At 37.2% G+C, this 17808-nt stretch overlaps 1 protein-coding gene across 1 annotated transcript; it reads right to left on the bottom strand.

Annotated features, from left to right (window-relative positions):
* Positions 1-7019: 7019 nt before the first annotated feature.
* LOC128554208 (TBC1 domain family member 20-like) lies at positions 7020-16770 on the bottom strand. Its single transcript, XM_053535455.1, has 3 exons — positions 16598-16770; positions 13507-13697; positions 7020-7874 (listed from the first exon to the last, which is right to left on the bottom strand). The coding sequence occupies exons 1-3, from the start codon at positions 16619-16621 to the stop codon at positions 7673-7675; spliced, it is 417 nt and encodes a 138-aa protein (XP_053391430.1). The 5' UTR covers positions 16622-16770; the 3' UTR covers positions 7020-7672.
* Positions 16771-17808: the final 1038 nt, after the last annotated feature.

The following is a 17808-nucleotide window of genomic DNA, read 5'->3' as shown; positions in this document are numbered from 1 at the left end:
AGTGTAAGCAAGTATTTTCTTCAGTTTGACCTAGTTTTTGAGCCAAGATGACCTACATTCGAACTTGACCTAGATTTGATCAAGGCTATCATTCTGACCAAATTTCATGAACCTCAATTGAAAAATACACCCTCTATCACATACAAAACGTTTTTCTTTGATTTGTCCTAGTTTTTGACCACAGATGACCCATATTCTAACTTGAACTAGATTTCATCAAGGCAATCATTCTGACTAAATTTTATGAATATCCAGTGTAAAATGCAGCCCCTATTGTGTACAAAAGGTTCTTCTTTAATTTGACTGGGTGACCTAGTTTTTCATCCTAGATTACCCATATTCAAATTCGACCTAGATTTCATCCAGACAAACATTCTGATCAAATTTCATGAAGACCCCGTGTAAAATGCAGCCCCTATAGCATACATAAGTTTTTTCTTTGATTTGACCTAGTGACCTAGTTTTTGACCCCAGATGACCCATATTTGGAACTGACCTAGATTTCATCAAGCAGGGTTTCCACTGGCCCTAATTTTTTTTTCGCCACAAAATATCGATGTCAGTGACACATTTAAGGGGGAGGGGAGGGAGGTGTATTTCTCCAACATACTGCGCATGTTGCAACAATTTGTCATTTTCATAGTTTCATTATTTAATTGTTAAAACTTTTATTGGAGGTGGTGGTGGGGGGGGGGGGTCAGGGGGCCCTCCTTCTTGAAATTTTTGAAATACAGGCATGAAATCATGGCCTCTGGTGCATTTTGAGGTCCAAAATTTTGAGGTAATGGAGGGGTTAGTACTCTCTTGATGAGAGGGAGATGGGGTCAGGGGGGAAATCATGAAATACAGGTATGGAATGGTGGCCTCTGGTGCATTTCTGGGTCGAAATTTTGAAAAAAAAAAAATTCCTTTGCCAAAATAGTACGGTGCATCTTTGATGAGTATAGGCCACTTCTCAGCTACCTGGGGCAGAGTGGGGGTGGGGGGGGGGGGGGGGGGGGGGGGGTGCGCTCGAGCCCCTGAGGCCGGACCTGGAATTTCAAATAAAAGGACTTTATAAATCAAACAAGATATACATATCATTGTATTTAGCATCTGGCCATTTGATTTAAAATCAATAATATATTTTCATTAATCGGAAATTGTGGTGGTGAAAATGTGTGACAAACGAAAAACAAGAGGGCCAAGAAGGCCCTGTATCGCTCACCTGACCTATTGACCTAAAGATCATAAAGATAGTTTCATTAAGATATGGTCATAAATGTGGCCTCTAAAGTGTTAACTAACTTTTCCTCTGATTTGACTTGGTGACCTAGTTTTTGACCTCATATGACCAAGGTTCGAACTTGACCTAAAGATCATCAAGATTAACATTCTAAGTTTCATGAAGATACAGTCATAAATGTGGCCTCTAGTGTTAACAAGCTTTTCCTTTGATTTGACCCAGTGACCTAGTTTTTGACCCCACATGACCCAGATTAAAACTTGACCTAAAGATCATCAAGATTAACATTCTGACTAAATTTCATAAAGATACAGTTATAAATGTGGCCTCTAGAGTGTTAACAAGCTTTTCCTTTGATTTGACCCGGTGACCTAGTTTTTGACCCCACCCAGATTTGAACATGACCTGCAGATCATCAAGATTAACATTCTGACCAAGTTTCATTAAGATATGGTCATAAATGTGGCCCCTAGAGTGTTAACTAGCTTTTCCTTTGATTTGACCTGGTGACCTAGTTTTTGACCCTACATGATCCAGATTCAAACTGGACTTTAAGATGGTCATGAGTAACACTCTGACCATGTTTCATGAAGATACAGTCTTAAATGTGGCCTCTACAGTGTTAACAAGTTGTTCCTTTGATTTGACCTAGTGACACAGTTTTTGATCCCACCTGACCCAGATTCGAACTTGACCTAAAGATCATCAAGATTAACATTCTGACTAAGTTTCATAAAGATATGACCTAGTTTTTGAACCCACCTGACCCTGATTCGAACTTGACCTAAAGATCAACAAGATTAACATTCTGACTAAGTTTCATAAAGATATTGTCATAAATGTGGCCTCTAGAGTGTTAACAAGCTTTTCCTTTGACCTGACCCGATGACCTAGTTTTTGACCCCACCTGACCCAGATTTAAACATTACCTATAGATCATCAAGATTAACATTCTGACCAAGTTTCATTAAGATATGGTCATTAATGTGGGCTCTAGAGTGTTAACTAGCTTTTCCTTTGATTTGACCTGGTGACCTAGTTTTGGTCCTACATGACCCAGATTCAAACTGGACTTTTAAGATCATCATGAGTAACATTCTGACCACGTTTCATGAAGATACAGTCATAAATGTGGCCTCTACAGTGTTAACAAGCTTTTCCTTTGATCTGACCCGATGACCTAGTTTTTGACCCCACCTGACCCAGATTTAAACATTACCTATAGATCATCAATATCATAGATATGGTCATAAATGTGGCCTCTAAAGTGTTAACTAACTTTTCCTTTGATTTGACTTGGTGACCTAGTTTTTGACCTCATATGACCCAGATTAAAACTTGACCTAAAGATCATCAAGATTAACATTCTGACTAAATTTCATAAAGATACAGTTATAAATGTGGCCTCTAGAGTGTTAACAAGCTTTTCCTTTGATTTGACCCGGTGACCTAGTTTTTGACCCCACCCAGATTTGAACATGACCTAAAGATCATCAAGATTAACATTCTGACTAAATTTCATAAAGATACAGTCATAAATGTGGCCTCTAGAGTGTAAACAAGCTTTTCCTTTGATTTGACCTGGTGACCTAGTTTTTGACCCCACCTGGCCCAGATCTGAACATGACCTATAGATCATCAAGATTAACATTCTGACCAAGTTTCATTAAGATATGGTCATAAATGTGGCCTCTAGAGTGTTTACTAGCTTTTCCTTTGATTTGACCTGGTGACCTAGTTTTTGACCCTACATGACCCAGATTCAAACTAGACTTTAAGATCATCATGAGTAACATTCTGACAATGTTTCATGAAGATACAGTCATAAATGTGGCCTCTACAGTGTTAACAAGCTGTTCCTTTGATTTGACCCAGTGACCTAGTTTTTGATCCCACCTGACCCAGATTCGAACTTGACCTAAAAATCATCAAGATTAACATTCTGACTAAGCTTCATAAAGATATGATCATAAATGTGGCCTTTAGAGTGTTAACAAGCTTTTCCTTTGACCCGACCCGATGACCAAGTTTTTGACCCCACCTGACCCAGATTTAAACATTATCTATAGATCATCAAGATTAACATTCTGACCAAGTTTCATTAAGATACGATCATAAATGTGGCCTCTAGAGTGTTAACTAGCTTTTCCTTCGATTTGACCTGGTGACCTAGTTTTTGACCCTACATGACCCAGATTCAAACTGGACTTTTAAGATCATCATGAGTAACATTCTGACCAAGTTTCATGAAGATACAGCCATAAATGTGGCCTCTACAGTGTTAACAAGCTGTTCCTTTGATTTGACCTAGTGACCTAGTTTTTGAGCCCACCTGACCCTGATTCGAACTTGACCTAAAGATCAACAAGATTAACATTCTAAGTTTCATAAAGATATAATTATAAATGTGGCCTCTACAGTGTTAACAAGCTTTTCCTTCGATTTGACCTGGTGACCTAGTTTTTGACCCCAGATGACCCAATATCGAACTCATCTAAGATTTTATTAAGGGTAACATTCTGACCAAGTTTCATTAAGATTGGACCAAAATTGTGACCTCTAGAGTGTTAACAAGTTTTTCCTTTGATTTGACCTTGTGACCTAGTTTTTAACCCCAGATGAACCAATATCGAACTTGTCCGAGATTTTATTGAGGGTAACATTCTGACCAAGTTTCATTAAGATTAGGCCAAATATGTGACCTCTAGAGTGTTAACAAGCTTTTCCTTTGATTTGACCTGGTGACCTAGTTTTTGACCCCAGATGACCCAATATCGAATTCTTCCAAGATTTTATTGAGGGTAACATTCTGAACAAGTTTCATTAAGATTGGGTCAAAATTGTGACCTCTAGAGTGTTAACAAGCTTTTCTTTTGATTTGATCTGGTGACCTAGTTTTTGACCCCAGATGACCCAATATCGAACTAGTCCAAGATTTTTATGAGGGTAACATTCTGACCAAGTTTCATTAAGATTAGGCCAAAATTGTGACCTCTAGAGTGTTAACAGTCAAATTGTTGATGACTGACGACGGATGACTGACGACGCCCACACAGGGCGTTCATAAAAGCTCACCTTGAGCACTTTGTGCTCAGGTGAGCTAAAAAGGTAATCAAGACTAGCATTATTTATAAAATGAACAAGAGCTGTCACTAATGGTGACAAATGCCCCCTCAGCACCTTGACCTTTGACCTGGTGACCCCAGCATGTAAAGTTTGAAGGTCCTGGGTGAAGTGGTTCGCTAGAAAAGTGCCTTCAAGCAAAAAGTTAACGTTGGCCCCTGTGACCTTGACCTTTGACCTGGTGACCCCAAAGTCAGTAGGGTTGGTGTACTCAATAAGTACTATCAGCATGTGAAGTTTGAAAGGTCCTGGGTGCAGTGGTTCACGAGTAAAGTGCCTTCATGCAAAAAGTTAACGTTGTGAAGAACTAACGGACGGACAGTTGAAAACTAATATGCCTCCCTTTTGGGGCATAAAAATTATAACTTATTTTCTTTTGCCAGAGTTAATTTTAACAATTGATTTCTGCTTGTTAATCGCAGTTTTTCATTGGAATTTGCCAAAATCAATCTACGATCATGATTTAAAAATTATTGGAATTTATCCTGGATGTCCCGTCAGTCGTTCATTCCGAAGTTTTGCTACAAAATATAACTTAGAAATGGATTCTTTGACACTACTTTCGTGATTCCGCTTGTTGTTTAAAACATGTATAAATCAGCTGTCAGTGTCTTTTAATTCAGTCCGTGAAACATGATTTTTATTTGTTTTACTATAACAGGATTTAAACTACCTCACCAAATTACTTCAATCAACGATGACATATGTAAAGGCGGAGCTTAATAATTTTACCGATAAAATACGTCACGCGTTCTACATCCAAAGCTGTTATTGGTTTATCGCATGTTTAAATTAAAGTCAAAGATCGAGAAGCATGTGGCAGCATTGTGTAATTGATGCCGAATCGCTAATCCCTCGGTTGGTGACACGCTGTGTATTGTGTACCATGAAAGGAAACGCCCGCGGGTAATATTGATTTTTTTAGGCAAGACAGAGAGTACTTAAGACAGAGAAATACACATTATAAAAATACATTTACGACAAAAACTTTTTTCGCCAAATTTTTTTTTTTTCCGCCATTGGCAACTTTGGCGAATTGCAGCGGAAAACTGATCAAGGCAATCATTCTGACCAAATTCATGAAGATCAATTGAAAAATACAGCCTCTATCACATACACAAGGTTTTTCTTTGATTTTACCTAGTGACCTAGTTTTTGACCCCAGATGACCCATTTACGAACTTGCCCTAAATTTCATCAAGATAATCATTCTGACAAAATTTCATGAATATCAGTTAAAAAATACAGCCTCTATCGCATACACAAGCTAAATGTTGACAGACAGACAGATGACGGACATTGAGAGATAACAATAACTCACCTGAGCATTGCTCAGGTCAGCTAAAATCAGCATTTCTTTAAAGCTTTTGCAGGAGCTCTTAATTTCACATTTTATACAAAATTCATTTAAGACGCCGGATCTCAATATCGGCTTTTACCTATGCCCAAGTCATAGGTAGTTACTCCCCTTGAATTCTCTTCAATGTAAAATTACATGGTGTAAACAAAGATCGACTTTCTGACTTGTTTTTATCCTGGCAAAAACTGTGGTCTTGTCCTATTCCCATGTCGCATCAGTCCTTCCTGACCAGAATCTCAGTAAAAGAGGTGTAAGTTACGGACGAAATCGGGTATAAAAATATTGTTCAAACTTCGAAGATTTTGTAAGTTTATTTTAATTTACATCCAAGTTATTAATGTTTCCCTGCAAGATTTCAATTGATTGCATGCAAGTGTGATAATGATCAGATCAGATAATGTTCTTCGATGACAGGTGGTAATTCTTATCTCTCTGCAACAGGTATGTTACGATGTCAGCCTGAGGGAGTTAACAAAGGTAGGGACGCAAACGCAGACTCAAAGTTGAGCAGGACAGCTCTCCATATATCTGGTAAAGTTGAGCTAAAACCCGAAACTTAATCAGTTAAATGTGTACAAAGATCTGTACCATCTCAGTTAAAAGTATAATGTAAACAAGAGGCCCAAATGGGCTTAGATAGCTCACCTAAGGAGGACTGTGACCTTTAGATCTTGCTGATCAAGTTAAATGAACATCCATTAAGTTGTTCATTGAAAGTGGTTCTTTTTATACTGTTGCAGCCTCTACAAGCAGCCAAGCAGAACCATTTGAACAAAGTCGAGGCAGGTCTGTACAAAGATGCTACAGACCCAAGTTTGGTGATGATTCATCAAAAATCATTAATTTTGATAAAACTGAGAGAGGACCTTTCAGTTTAGCTAAGGCCCAAGTTTGGTAAGATCCATAAAGAGGTTCATGAGACTGAGTCTTTTGAAGGTTTTTCTATTTTGAGCTCTGACAGCCTCAAAAATCAGTCAAGCAGAACCATTTGTAAATAGATGAAAGAGGATCTTATAAGGTTGTTACAGACCTGGTTCGGTGATAATCTTTCTAACTGTTCAGGAGAAAATTCATTAAAGGTTTTTCTATTTTTAACAAGATGGCCGCTAAATTCAGTAAAGCAGAACCATTCGAACAAACATTAGAGAGGACTTTACAAAGATGCTATAGAGCAAGTTTGTGAAGATCCACAAAGTGATTAATGAGAAGAAGTTGTTTAAAGGCAAAACACTGACATATAACAGACACGGCACCTCCACTATAGCTCACTTTGAACCTTTCTTTCAGGTTAACTTAAAACACATGCTGAGCTCCAAGTGTTCACATTTAATAGCTAATAGTCATATATCACTGAGACATCTTTATTTATTCAGCACTGACATTTTCTTATCATATTAAATAATGCCAATATGACATCAGCCAGACAGACTCCAGATATCTATGGTTCAAGCTTACTCATCATCGATAATAAAACAAAAGTATAACTAGAGCTGCTTTTGAGAAAAGCGCATGTCTCCCACAACTGCCTAACCATCTAAATTGTAAAAAAAAGTACACTTCTGGAGTAAGTTTTGGTTCAGAAAAGTACACTTCAGGAGTAAGTTTTGTTTCAGTAATTTAAAGGGTCACTCGGTTCAGTAACTTTTGGTTTAGTGATTCAAAGTGTTTCGGATAAGTGGTTCGGTTCAGTTTTGGTTTAGTGATTCAAAGTGATTCAGATGAGTGGTACAGATCAGTAATTCAAGGGCCACAATTCCAAATTGCCAGAGCCGATTTGGCTAGTTATCGAACTTGGGCGAGGACTTCTTAGCAAACGCATTTTGTTCAATTTGGTGAAGATCAGATGAGAACTGTTTGACTTACAGTGTGGACAAGATTTGTGACAGACACACAGATGACAGACAAACACACAGACAGGTGTAAATCAATATGTCTCACACACCACTGTGTGGTGGGTGACATAACTAGGTCCACCATCCTTTTTCCCAATTGGAAGATTTAAAATACGCAATCAAAGCTGCACTAAACACTGCTGTCAATGTCCAGAAAGTTAATTTTAGATAAATACTCGAGCCATCTAGATAGAATAATGATATCCAACGTTTCCGTTTCACTACTTTTTTCTGAACTGGTCTTTGACGATTCTGAATTCTTGCTTTTGCCAATCTGAAATAAGTTTAAAAAGACATTTTATTATAATCTTGCTTATAATGATACTAAACTAGTAGTTCTGAAAACAGTTTAAATTTGAAACAAATCCATTTAGTAGGGATGGGAACGAATACTGAAATAAATATTCGAATATTTGGTTTGCCATATTCGAATATTCGGCATGTTTAAATGGAATTTTTAACTTTTTTATTAAGTGACTGGCATATACACAATATATTCCGCTGTTTAAAACGCGAATCATCGGTACGTAATCATGGTAATAAGGCCTAAAATTGTTTGTTTAGGGTAACCCAACCCTACCTACTTAGACCTGCCGACCCTAGTGCTTTATTTATTTATTTATAACTACAATCATGAACATATGTAACTAATTCAGATTTTAAGAAGATACATTCAAATCGATTAAAATTTAGACCGTCGCAACTGTATCTAAAAATAGCACTATAATATGTACTCTTTCCTACAGATATAGACTATTATACTGAATAAGTGATAAAAGTTTCAAAGCCATATGTCAAACACTTTACACAAAATATGAACTGGTACGAAAAAACTTAACCAAGATTTCTAAGTAGAAAGGGGCCATAATTCAGTCATAATCCTTGATGGAGTTATGTACATTTGTCTATAACTGGTCATGGTGATGGTAAACAAGTGTTGAAAGTTTTAAAACTTTATCTCAAAAGACTCTGCCAAAATATGAACTGGTACGAAAAACTTAACCAAGATTTCTAAGTCAAAAAGGGCCATAATTCAGCCAAAATTCTTGATGGAGTTATGTGCTCTTGCCTATAACTAGACATGGTGATGATAAACAAGTGTTGAAAGTTTCAAAGCTTTATCTCGAAAGACTTTGTCAAAATATGAACTGGTACGAAAAACTTAACCAATATTTCAAAGTTAAAAGGGGCCATAATTCAGCCAAAATCCTTGATGGGGTTATGTACTCTTGTCTATAACTAGACAAGGTGATGCTTAACAAGTGTTGAAAGTTTCAAAGCTTTATCTCAAAAGACTTTGCCAAAATATGAACTGGTACAAAAAACTTAACCATGATTTCTAAGTCAAAAGGGGCCATAATTCAGCCAAAATCCTTGATAGAGTTAAGTGCTCTTGCCTACAAGTGGCCATGGTGATGGTAAACAAGTGTTGAAAGTTTTGAAGCTTCATCTCAAAAGACTTTGTCAAAAAGTGGACTGGTACGAAAAACTTAACCAAGGTGTGATGCCGACGCCGTGGTGAGTAGGATATCTCTACTTATTCTTCGAATAGTCGAGCTAAAAATATATTTATTTTTTAGAATTTGCCAGCATGTCGCATGTGTCACTATCGTGTACCACCTATCAATTAGAGCAGCCTGTTTTATGACCTTGTTAAACAACAGCACCGCCTTGTGGGTGCAGACGCTCATCTGATTTTTTTGTCTCCGTATAATAGAAATATTGTCATACCCATGAAAAGGGGCCATAATTCTTCCAAAAAGCAGAATGGAGTTACCCGCTTTTGATGGTGAACAAGAGTTGCAAGTTTTAAAGCAATAACTTTGATACTTTAGAAGAAAAGTTGACCTAAACATAAAACATAACCAAGAAATCTGATATTCTAAGTTCAAAAGGGGCCATAATTCTTCCAAAAAGCAGGATGGAGTGAGGTTTCTTGCTGTACAGAGTCAACTTTTGATGGTGAACAAGTGTTGCAAGATTTAAAGCAATAACTTTGATACTTTAGAAGAAAAGTTGACCTAAACATAAAACATAACCAAGAAATCTGATATTCTAAGTTCAAAAGGGGCCATAATTCTTCCAAAAAGCAGGATGGAGTGAGGTTTCTTGCTGTACAGAGTCAACTTTTGATGGTGAACAAGTGTTGCAAGATTTAAAGCAATAGCTTTGATAGTTTAGGAGAAAAGCTGACCTAAACATAAAACTTAACCAGGCAATGCTGACGCCGACAGACACTAACGACGATCAAGTGATAACAATAACTCATCTATTTTAAAAAAAAAAATCTGATGAGCTAGTAAACAATTTGACAGTCCAACTGATAATTGTTGTTAATTGACACTATGGTTAGGTACAGTGTGAATGACTATAAAAGGGAGTTGAAGTTTTATTATGAACGGCGTTGAAAAGTGTCTTATGTAAAATACATTCCACGAGTGAAATAATGCCCATCTGGCCCCTATGCACTAACAAGAGGGTCATGATGACCCTGAATCGCTCACCTGATTATATTGTTCCACATGTTTCAAACGGCAAACTGATGCTAAAATATTAGAAAGTAGGTCACATTTATGGTCACTGAAAGACAGTTTAAAGATTGGTGTGCAAAACTGTACATGTCATCCAAATTTCAAGGCTGGATCTTAAACTAGAGTGGTCACAAGCAAAAGTTTATGCACAGACAAACAGACCACGTAGACCTACTGAACTAGTTTTTGACCGCAGTTGACCCAGTTTCGAACTTGACCTAGATATCATCAAGATGAATATTCAGACCAACTTTCATACAGATCCCATGAAAAATATCGCCTCTAGAGAGGTCACAAGGTTTTTCTATTTTTAGACCTACTGACCTAGTTTTGGACCTCACCTGATCAAGTTTCCAACCTGACTTAGATATCATCAAGTTGAACATTCTGACCAATTTTCATGAAGATCCATTGAAAAATATGGCCTCTAGGAAGGTCACATACTTGATGATAGGTTTAAAAATAGAAAAACTAGAGAGGTCACAAGATTTTTCTATTATTTGACCTACTGACCTAGTTTTTTAAGGCATGTGACCTGGTTTCGAACTTGAACTAGGTATCATCAAAGTGAACATTCTGACCAATTTTCATGAAGATCCATTGAAAAGTATGGACTCTAGAGAGGTCACAAGGTTTTTCTATTTTTAAACCTATCATCAAGGTGAACATTCTGACCAATTTTCATGAAGATCCATTGAAAAATATGGCCTCTAGGGAGGTCACAAGGTTTTTCTATTTTTAGACCTACTGACCTAGTTTTTGACCGCAGTTGACCCAGTTTCGTCCTTGACCTAGATATCATCAAGGTGAACATTCTGACCAATTTTCATGAAGATCCATGAAAAATATGGCCTCTAGGGAGGTCACAAGGTTTTTCTATTTTTAGACCTAATGACCTAGTTTTTGACCGCAGTTGACCCAGTTTCGAACCTGACCTAGATATCATCAAGATAAATATTCAGACCAGCTTTCATACAGATCCCATGAAAAATACTGCCTCTAGAGAGGTCACAAGGTTTTTCTATTTTTAGACCTACTGACCTAGTTTTGGACCTCACCTGATCAAGTTTCCAAACTGACTTAGATATCATCAAGTTGAACATTCTGACCAATTTTCATGAAGATCCATTGAAAAATATGGCCTCTAGGGAGGTCACAAGGATTTTCTATTTTTAGACTTACTGACCTAGTTTTGGTCACAAGCAAAAGTTTATGCATGTACGGACGGACGACGGATGATGAACGCCACGTGATCACAAAGGCTCACCTTGTCACTTTGTGACAGGTGAGCTAAAAATAGAAAAATTAGGATCTATCTATTAAGGACTTTTTTCAACTATAACACGGGAGCAGATTTTTGACAGAATTACTACTATATACATGTAACCATAAAATATTAGTGCAAGAGTTATAGCCCTTGTGTCATATGATGTAGGTGATTATGAGGAACAATGTTTTAAGTCTGAAGCAAATCTATCATGTAACTAGAGCTATCACTAAAGGTGATGAATGTACCCCCCCGCATGCACTGACATAATACATTAAAATCTGACGCACGCACACAAGATTGCATAATTATGTGGACTGTATGTATATAGACTGTATGTATACAGCATAGTAACAAAAAACAAAGTCCCATAACTATGCAGAATATTTATCTAAAAGAACGTAACATGCACCATGCACAACTAGGGGTGGTACTGATCACTTGTGTGAAGTTTCATTAAATTGTGTGCAAGGGTTCGGAAGATTAGGCGCGCACAAGATTGCATATGTAGACTGTATGTACATAGTATGTTAACGAAAAACAAAGTCCCATAACTTTGCAATTTTTTTTTGAAAGAACCTAACATGCCCCATGCACAACTACTGTTGTTACTGATCACTTGTGTGAAGTTTCATTAAATTGTGTCAAGGGGATGAGGAGAGATGGTGCGCACAAGATTGTGTCTATGTATATAGTATAGTAACAAAAAACAAAGTCCTGTAACTCCGCAAAACATTTTTCTGAAAGAACCTAACATGCCCCATGCACAACTACTGTTGTTACTGATCACTTGTGTGAAGTTTCATTAAACTGTGTCAAGGGGATGAGGAGAGATGGTGCGCACAAGATTGTGTCTATGTATATAGTATAGTAACAAAAAACAAAGTCCCATAACTCTGCAATTTTTTTTTCTGAAAGAACCTAACATACCCCATGCACAACTACTGTTGTTACTGATAACTTGTGTGAAGTTTCATTAAACTGTGTGCAAGGGTTCGGAAGATTAGGTGCGCACAAGATTGCATATGTAGACTGTATGTACATAGTATGTTAACGAAAAACAAAGTCCCTAACTCTGCAATTTTTTCTTTTGAAAGAACCTAACATGCCCCATGCACAACTACTGTTGTTACTGATCACTTATGTGAAGTTTCATTAAATTGTGTCAAGGGGATGAGGAGAGATGGTGCGCACAAGATTGTGTCTATGTATATAGTATAGTAACAAAAAACAAAGTCCCGTAACTCTGCAATTTTTTTTTCTGAAAGAACCTAACATGCCCCATGCACAACTACTGTTGTTACTGATCACTTGTGTGAAGTTTCATTAAACTGTGTGCAAAGGGTTCGTAAGATTAGGCGCGCACAAGATTGCATATGTAGACTGTATGTACATAGTATGTTAACGAAAAACAAAGTCCCTAACTCTGCAATTTTTTCTTTTGAAAGAACCTAACATGCCCCATGCACAACTACTGTTGTTACTGATCACTTGTGTGAAGTTTCATTAAATTGTGTCAAGGGGATGAGGAGAGATGGTGCGCACAAGATTGTGTCTATGTATATAGTATAGTAACAAAAAACAAAGTCCTGTAACACCGCAAAACATTTTTCTGAAAGAACCTAACATGCCCCATGCACAACTACTGTTGTTACTGATCACTTGTGTGAAGTTTCATTAAACTGTGTCAAGGGGATGAGGAGAGATGGTGCGCACAAGATTGTGTCTATGTATACAGTATAGTAACAAAAAACAAAGTCCCGTAACTCTGCAATTTTTTTTTCTGAAAGAACCTAACATGCCCCATGCACAACTACTGTTGTTACTGATCACTTGTGTGAAGATTCATTAAATTGTGTCATGGGGATGAGGAGAGATGGTGCGCACAAGATTGTGTCTACGGACAGACAGACAGACGGACGGACGGACAGACAGACAACCTGAAACCAGTATACCCCCCCTTACAACTTTGTTGTTCGGGGGGTACAATAATTCAGATAAATTGAAGTGCATCAAAACTTTTAACCAAGCTGTGGATGAGCAGGAGCAGGATTCTCTCCATATACTTTGTTTAGTTAGGCTAAAAATGTTTTTAACACAACACTTACTCCTGGGATCGCTTAAAGTTAAGAATAGCTTCATGTGCCAATTCATCTGGTGAATATTTCTGGTAGAGCTCTCCAGCACGTACAATCAACTGTTCATATGGCAAATCATCAGGAATTTTTGATAAAAGTCCATGTAATATACACATATCACATTCAATTTCCAAGATCTCTTTCTGCCTGTACAGTACAATCTGCAGAAAAAAAAATACTTGAATGGAGAAAAAGGAAGCATAAACTAAGGAGGAAGAGATAAGAGAGGAAGAAAGAATTAATATGGAAAAACAAAGGAAGAACAATATGGACGATGAAGCTAGAGACATGAAGGAATTCAATGACTAAGGCATTTTTTCACTTTACAAGAGAGGCTGGTATTTGGTTACTTTACAATTCAAAGGCGGCTGTAAAAAATTTGAAAATATTACACAAATTAACCATTTTTGTATATTCACTTCCAGATTCTGCAAAACTGATTTTATTCTCTCTAGCTATTTTCATGCGGATATAATATATGTGGCCATACTAATACGGTGGCTAAAGCTGTCATCTGGACAACTCACGATCAATTAAAGCCTGATATCAAAACAATCAATTTTAAAGTAACTACATCAGTTACATCTAACTTCTTTACTGTGTATTAATATGTGACAATAAGATTATCTGTCAATAATGATGTTCAGTCACTATAAATGAATCTTTCATTTTGATTCAGAAGACCACTAAAGAAACAAGAGGGTCATGATGACCCTGGATCGTTCACCTGAGTAGTATGAGCTACATGTTTCAAATGTCAAACTGATGCTAAAATATTAAGGAAGTAGATCAGTAGGTCAAACTCATGGTCACTGAAAGTCAGTGTTAAGACTGGAGTGCAAAACTGTATAAGTCATCCAAATTTCAAGGCTGTATCTTAAACTAGGGCTATAATTTGAACAATTATGGTAGATAGTCAAACCCTGATATAACCAGTAAATATCCAACAAACACTTGTGTAAAATTGTTTTAAAATTTGGCCTGCTGTTTCTAACAAGAACATTTTTAATGTTTCCAATATATACATATAGGGAACAAGAGTATCAGAATGTCACAAATTTCTAAGCACCTGTATTTACATATGGAATTTTTCTGGCCAATTATAAAAGAGTTGATATAAGTTATTTATAGTACCATCAAAGGGAAGTTAATCCTTACGAATTATTTTTTTTAATTCTATATAATATAAGTCCACACTAAACTCCTTACCAAGTAGAGATAGGTCAAAGTACACCTAAATACTGGATGTAACATGCATGTTGTACCACCAAAAAGTCTTAATTTTTCCCTACGGTCAGTAATAAAAATGTTAAAATATAAACTATTAATAGTAATAACAAAGGGAAGTTATTCTAAAATCAAGGGTGCTTCATGGCAGTGAACATTTGTGCCAAGTTACATCAAAATCCCTCCATGCATGAAGAAGAAATACTCCGGACAAAGTCATTCTTGAATTTGACCTTTGACCTCCTAAGTGTGACCTTGACCTTAGACTTAGGGACCTGGTTCTTGCGCATGGCACTCCATCTCATGATGGTGAACACTTGCGCCAAGTTACATTAAAATCCCTCCATGCATGAAGAACACGACACACGGCGGACATTGAGCGGTCACAAAAGCTCACCATGAGCCTTTGGCTTAGGTGAGCTAAAAAGTAGGTCACATTCATGATCACTGAAAATCAGTTTTAAGACTGGTGTGCAAAACTGTACATGAGATGAAATAAAGAATTTGTCTGTCTGTCTGTCTGTCCAAATTTCAAGGCTGTATCTTAAAAAACAAGAAAGTAGGTCAGTAGGTCAAGGTCAGTCAGGTGACCCCTAATCGCTTGGGGGTCATCAGGTAATTATAATTAAACAGTCTAGGAAATATGATCTGATAATTTTTTAAGTTTTAATTCCTATATAACTCATATAACAAGTGACCCCCACAGAACAGGACTTCTTTTCACCCCAGGGGCATAATTTGAACAATCTTGTTAGAAACCCACTAGGCAATGGTACATATCAAATATCAAAGGCCAAGGCCTTGAACTTTCAGACAAGAATATTTTTTCCTATATAAGTCTATGTAAAACTTGCAAGCCCCGGGGAGGGGCCTCTTTTCACCCCAGGAGCACAATTTGAAAATCTTCATAGAGGACCATAAGATGATGTTGCATGCCAAATATCAAGGCTCTACCCTTTGCGGTTTTTGACAAGAAGATTTTTAAAGTTTTTTTCCTACATACGGCTATGTAAAACTTGATACCCCCTAGGGCTTGGTCCCTTTTCACCCCAGGATTATAATTTGACCAATTTTGGTAGAGGACCATAAGGCAATGCTACATACCAAATATCAAAGGCATAGGTCTTGTGGTTTTAGACAAGAAGATGATGCTACATTACAAATATCAATACCCTAGTCTATGTGGTTTGGACAAGAAGATTTTCAGTTTTTCCCCATATAAGTCTATGTAAACCATGTGACCCTCAGAAGAGCCATATTTGACCCTAGGGGAAAAATTTGAACAATCTTAGTAGAGGACCACTAGATGATGTCATATACAAAATATCAAAGCCCTAGGCCCTGTGGTTTTGGACAAGAGGTTTTTCAAAGTTTTTTCCTATATAAGTCTATGTAAAACTGGTGACCCCCGGGGTGGGGCCTCTTTTCACCCCAGGGGCAAAATTTGAACAATCTTCATAGAGGACCATTAGATGATGTCACATGCCAAATATCAAGACTCTACGCCTTGCGGTTATGGACAAGAAGATTTTTAAAGTTTTTCCTTTTGTTTGCCATGGCAAGCAGAGTTCTGCATGAATTCAATTCTTTGAACAGTTTTGACAGGGGGCCACCCAAGGATCATTTCTGTGAAGGCTGGTGTAATTCTGCCCAGTAGTTTTCAGGAAGATTTTTTTAGAAAAATTTGACGGACGCACGACGCAGGACGGACATTGAGCGGTCACAAAAGCTCACCATGAGCCTTTGGCTCAGGTGAGCTAAAAATGCATAGTCAGACAGTTCTACAAACCTGCAAAATATATTCACTTTACAATGTAAATGTTTATATACATACTGCAGCTGCCAAATATATGGGCATTAGAGGGTGACAGGCAATGAAGAAATCATAACATCGTACAATATCTCGTAAATGTGGAAGTACATGTCCGTACCATGTAATCAGCCAGCTCAGGCTGAATATTGTACCAACTTCTGACCTGAAATTTCAAATAATGCCTTTCATTTTATATTATGGTAATAGCTACAATATAATACTTAGAGAACACTACCAATTTAACTGGATTCCATGTGTGTTCAAAGGACACTGGTGCCCCCACTTCCTGTCACTATACAGTCATATCTGATAACTATTTTCATATTACTTTGGGTTGGAGGAGTGAGTCATCCGGGTTGGGGGTCAAAACAACATTCCTATAGTGTCATAACTGTAGGTCATATATGTAACACAAACTTTTTAGACGTTTAACGCAGGCCTTGCAGACTAAAATCCCAAACTAAACCCCAGGTGCACAACTCATGATGAATAATATTCCTATATGGTTTCATGACTCTAGGTCAAACATTTTGTTAGATATATGTGACACAAACTTACAGACTTTTAATGCATAATCTTTTACTAAGTCAAGGACCATAATTCTGATCTGGCTTAGTGAAATTCCAAACAAAACTCTAGGTGCACAACTTTACATGCTATATATCAATCCTGTAAAGTTTCATGACCCTAGGTCAAACACTTTTTGGGATACATGCTAAGCAGACTTTCATGCCCTTAAAGCACATTTTTGACTGTCATGGGCTGTAACTCTGGTCTAGCTGAGTGAGATCTCAAACGAAACTCATTCTGCACAACTTCACATGCTAAATAACAATACTAAAATGTTTCATGACTCTAGGTTATATACTGCCTCTTGCTAAGTGTAATTCCAAACAAATCCTCAGATGCACAACATCATGTGCTAAATAACAATTCTATCATGTTTGATGACTCTAGGTCAAATACTTCTTGACATATGTATGGCACAAATTCAGACTTATAGATGAGGTCTCTACAAAAGAATACGTATAAGGCTACCCTTTTGTTCTCTCTATTGTTAGCCACGTAAGAAATATTTTAGTCAACTTTGAGCAACAGATTTACTTTTTTTCTTCCTAATCAAAGAAGTGAATGAAGTATTGCCATGCAATACAAAGTCCCCTACTGGAAAGCACCTAATTTTCTCTACTGCAGTATAACATAATGAAGTGATATGTGATATCTGTCAATGA

This window comes from Mercenaria mercenaria, unplaced genomic scaffold (genome assembly GCF_021730395.1).
Source record: "Mercenaria mercenaria strain notata unplaced genomic scaffold, MADL_Memer_1 contig_4831, whole genome shotgun sequence".
NCBI lineage: Eukaryota > Metazoa > Mollusca > Bivalvia > Venerida > Veneridae > Mercenaria > Mercenaria mercenaria.
Note: the sequence above shows the minus strand (reverse complement) of the source record. Positions and strands in the feature narration are given on the sequence as shown.

Excerpts from the sequence above, each read along its gene's own strand:
- LOC128554208 (XM_053535455.1), bottom strand. The coding sequence starts at position 16,621 with ATGCCCATATATTTGGCAGCTGCA. Across the intron at positions 13,698-16,597 it reads CCATATATTTGGCAGCTGCA|ATTGTACTGTACAGGCAGAA; the intron begins GTATGTATATAA and ends TTTTTTCTGCAG. Across the intron at positions 7,875-13,506 it reads AACTTTAAGCGATCCCAGGA|ATTGGCAAAAGCAAGAATTC; the intron begins GTAAGTGTTGTG and ends AACTTATTTCAG.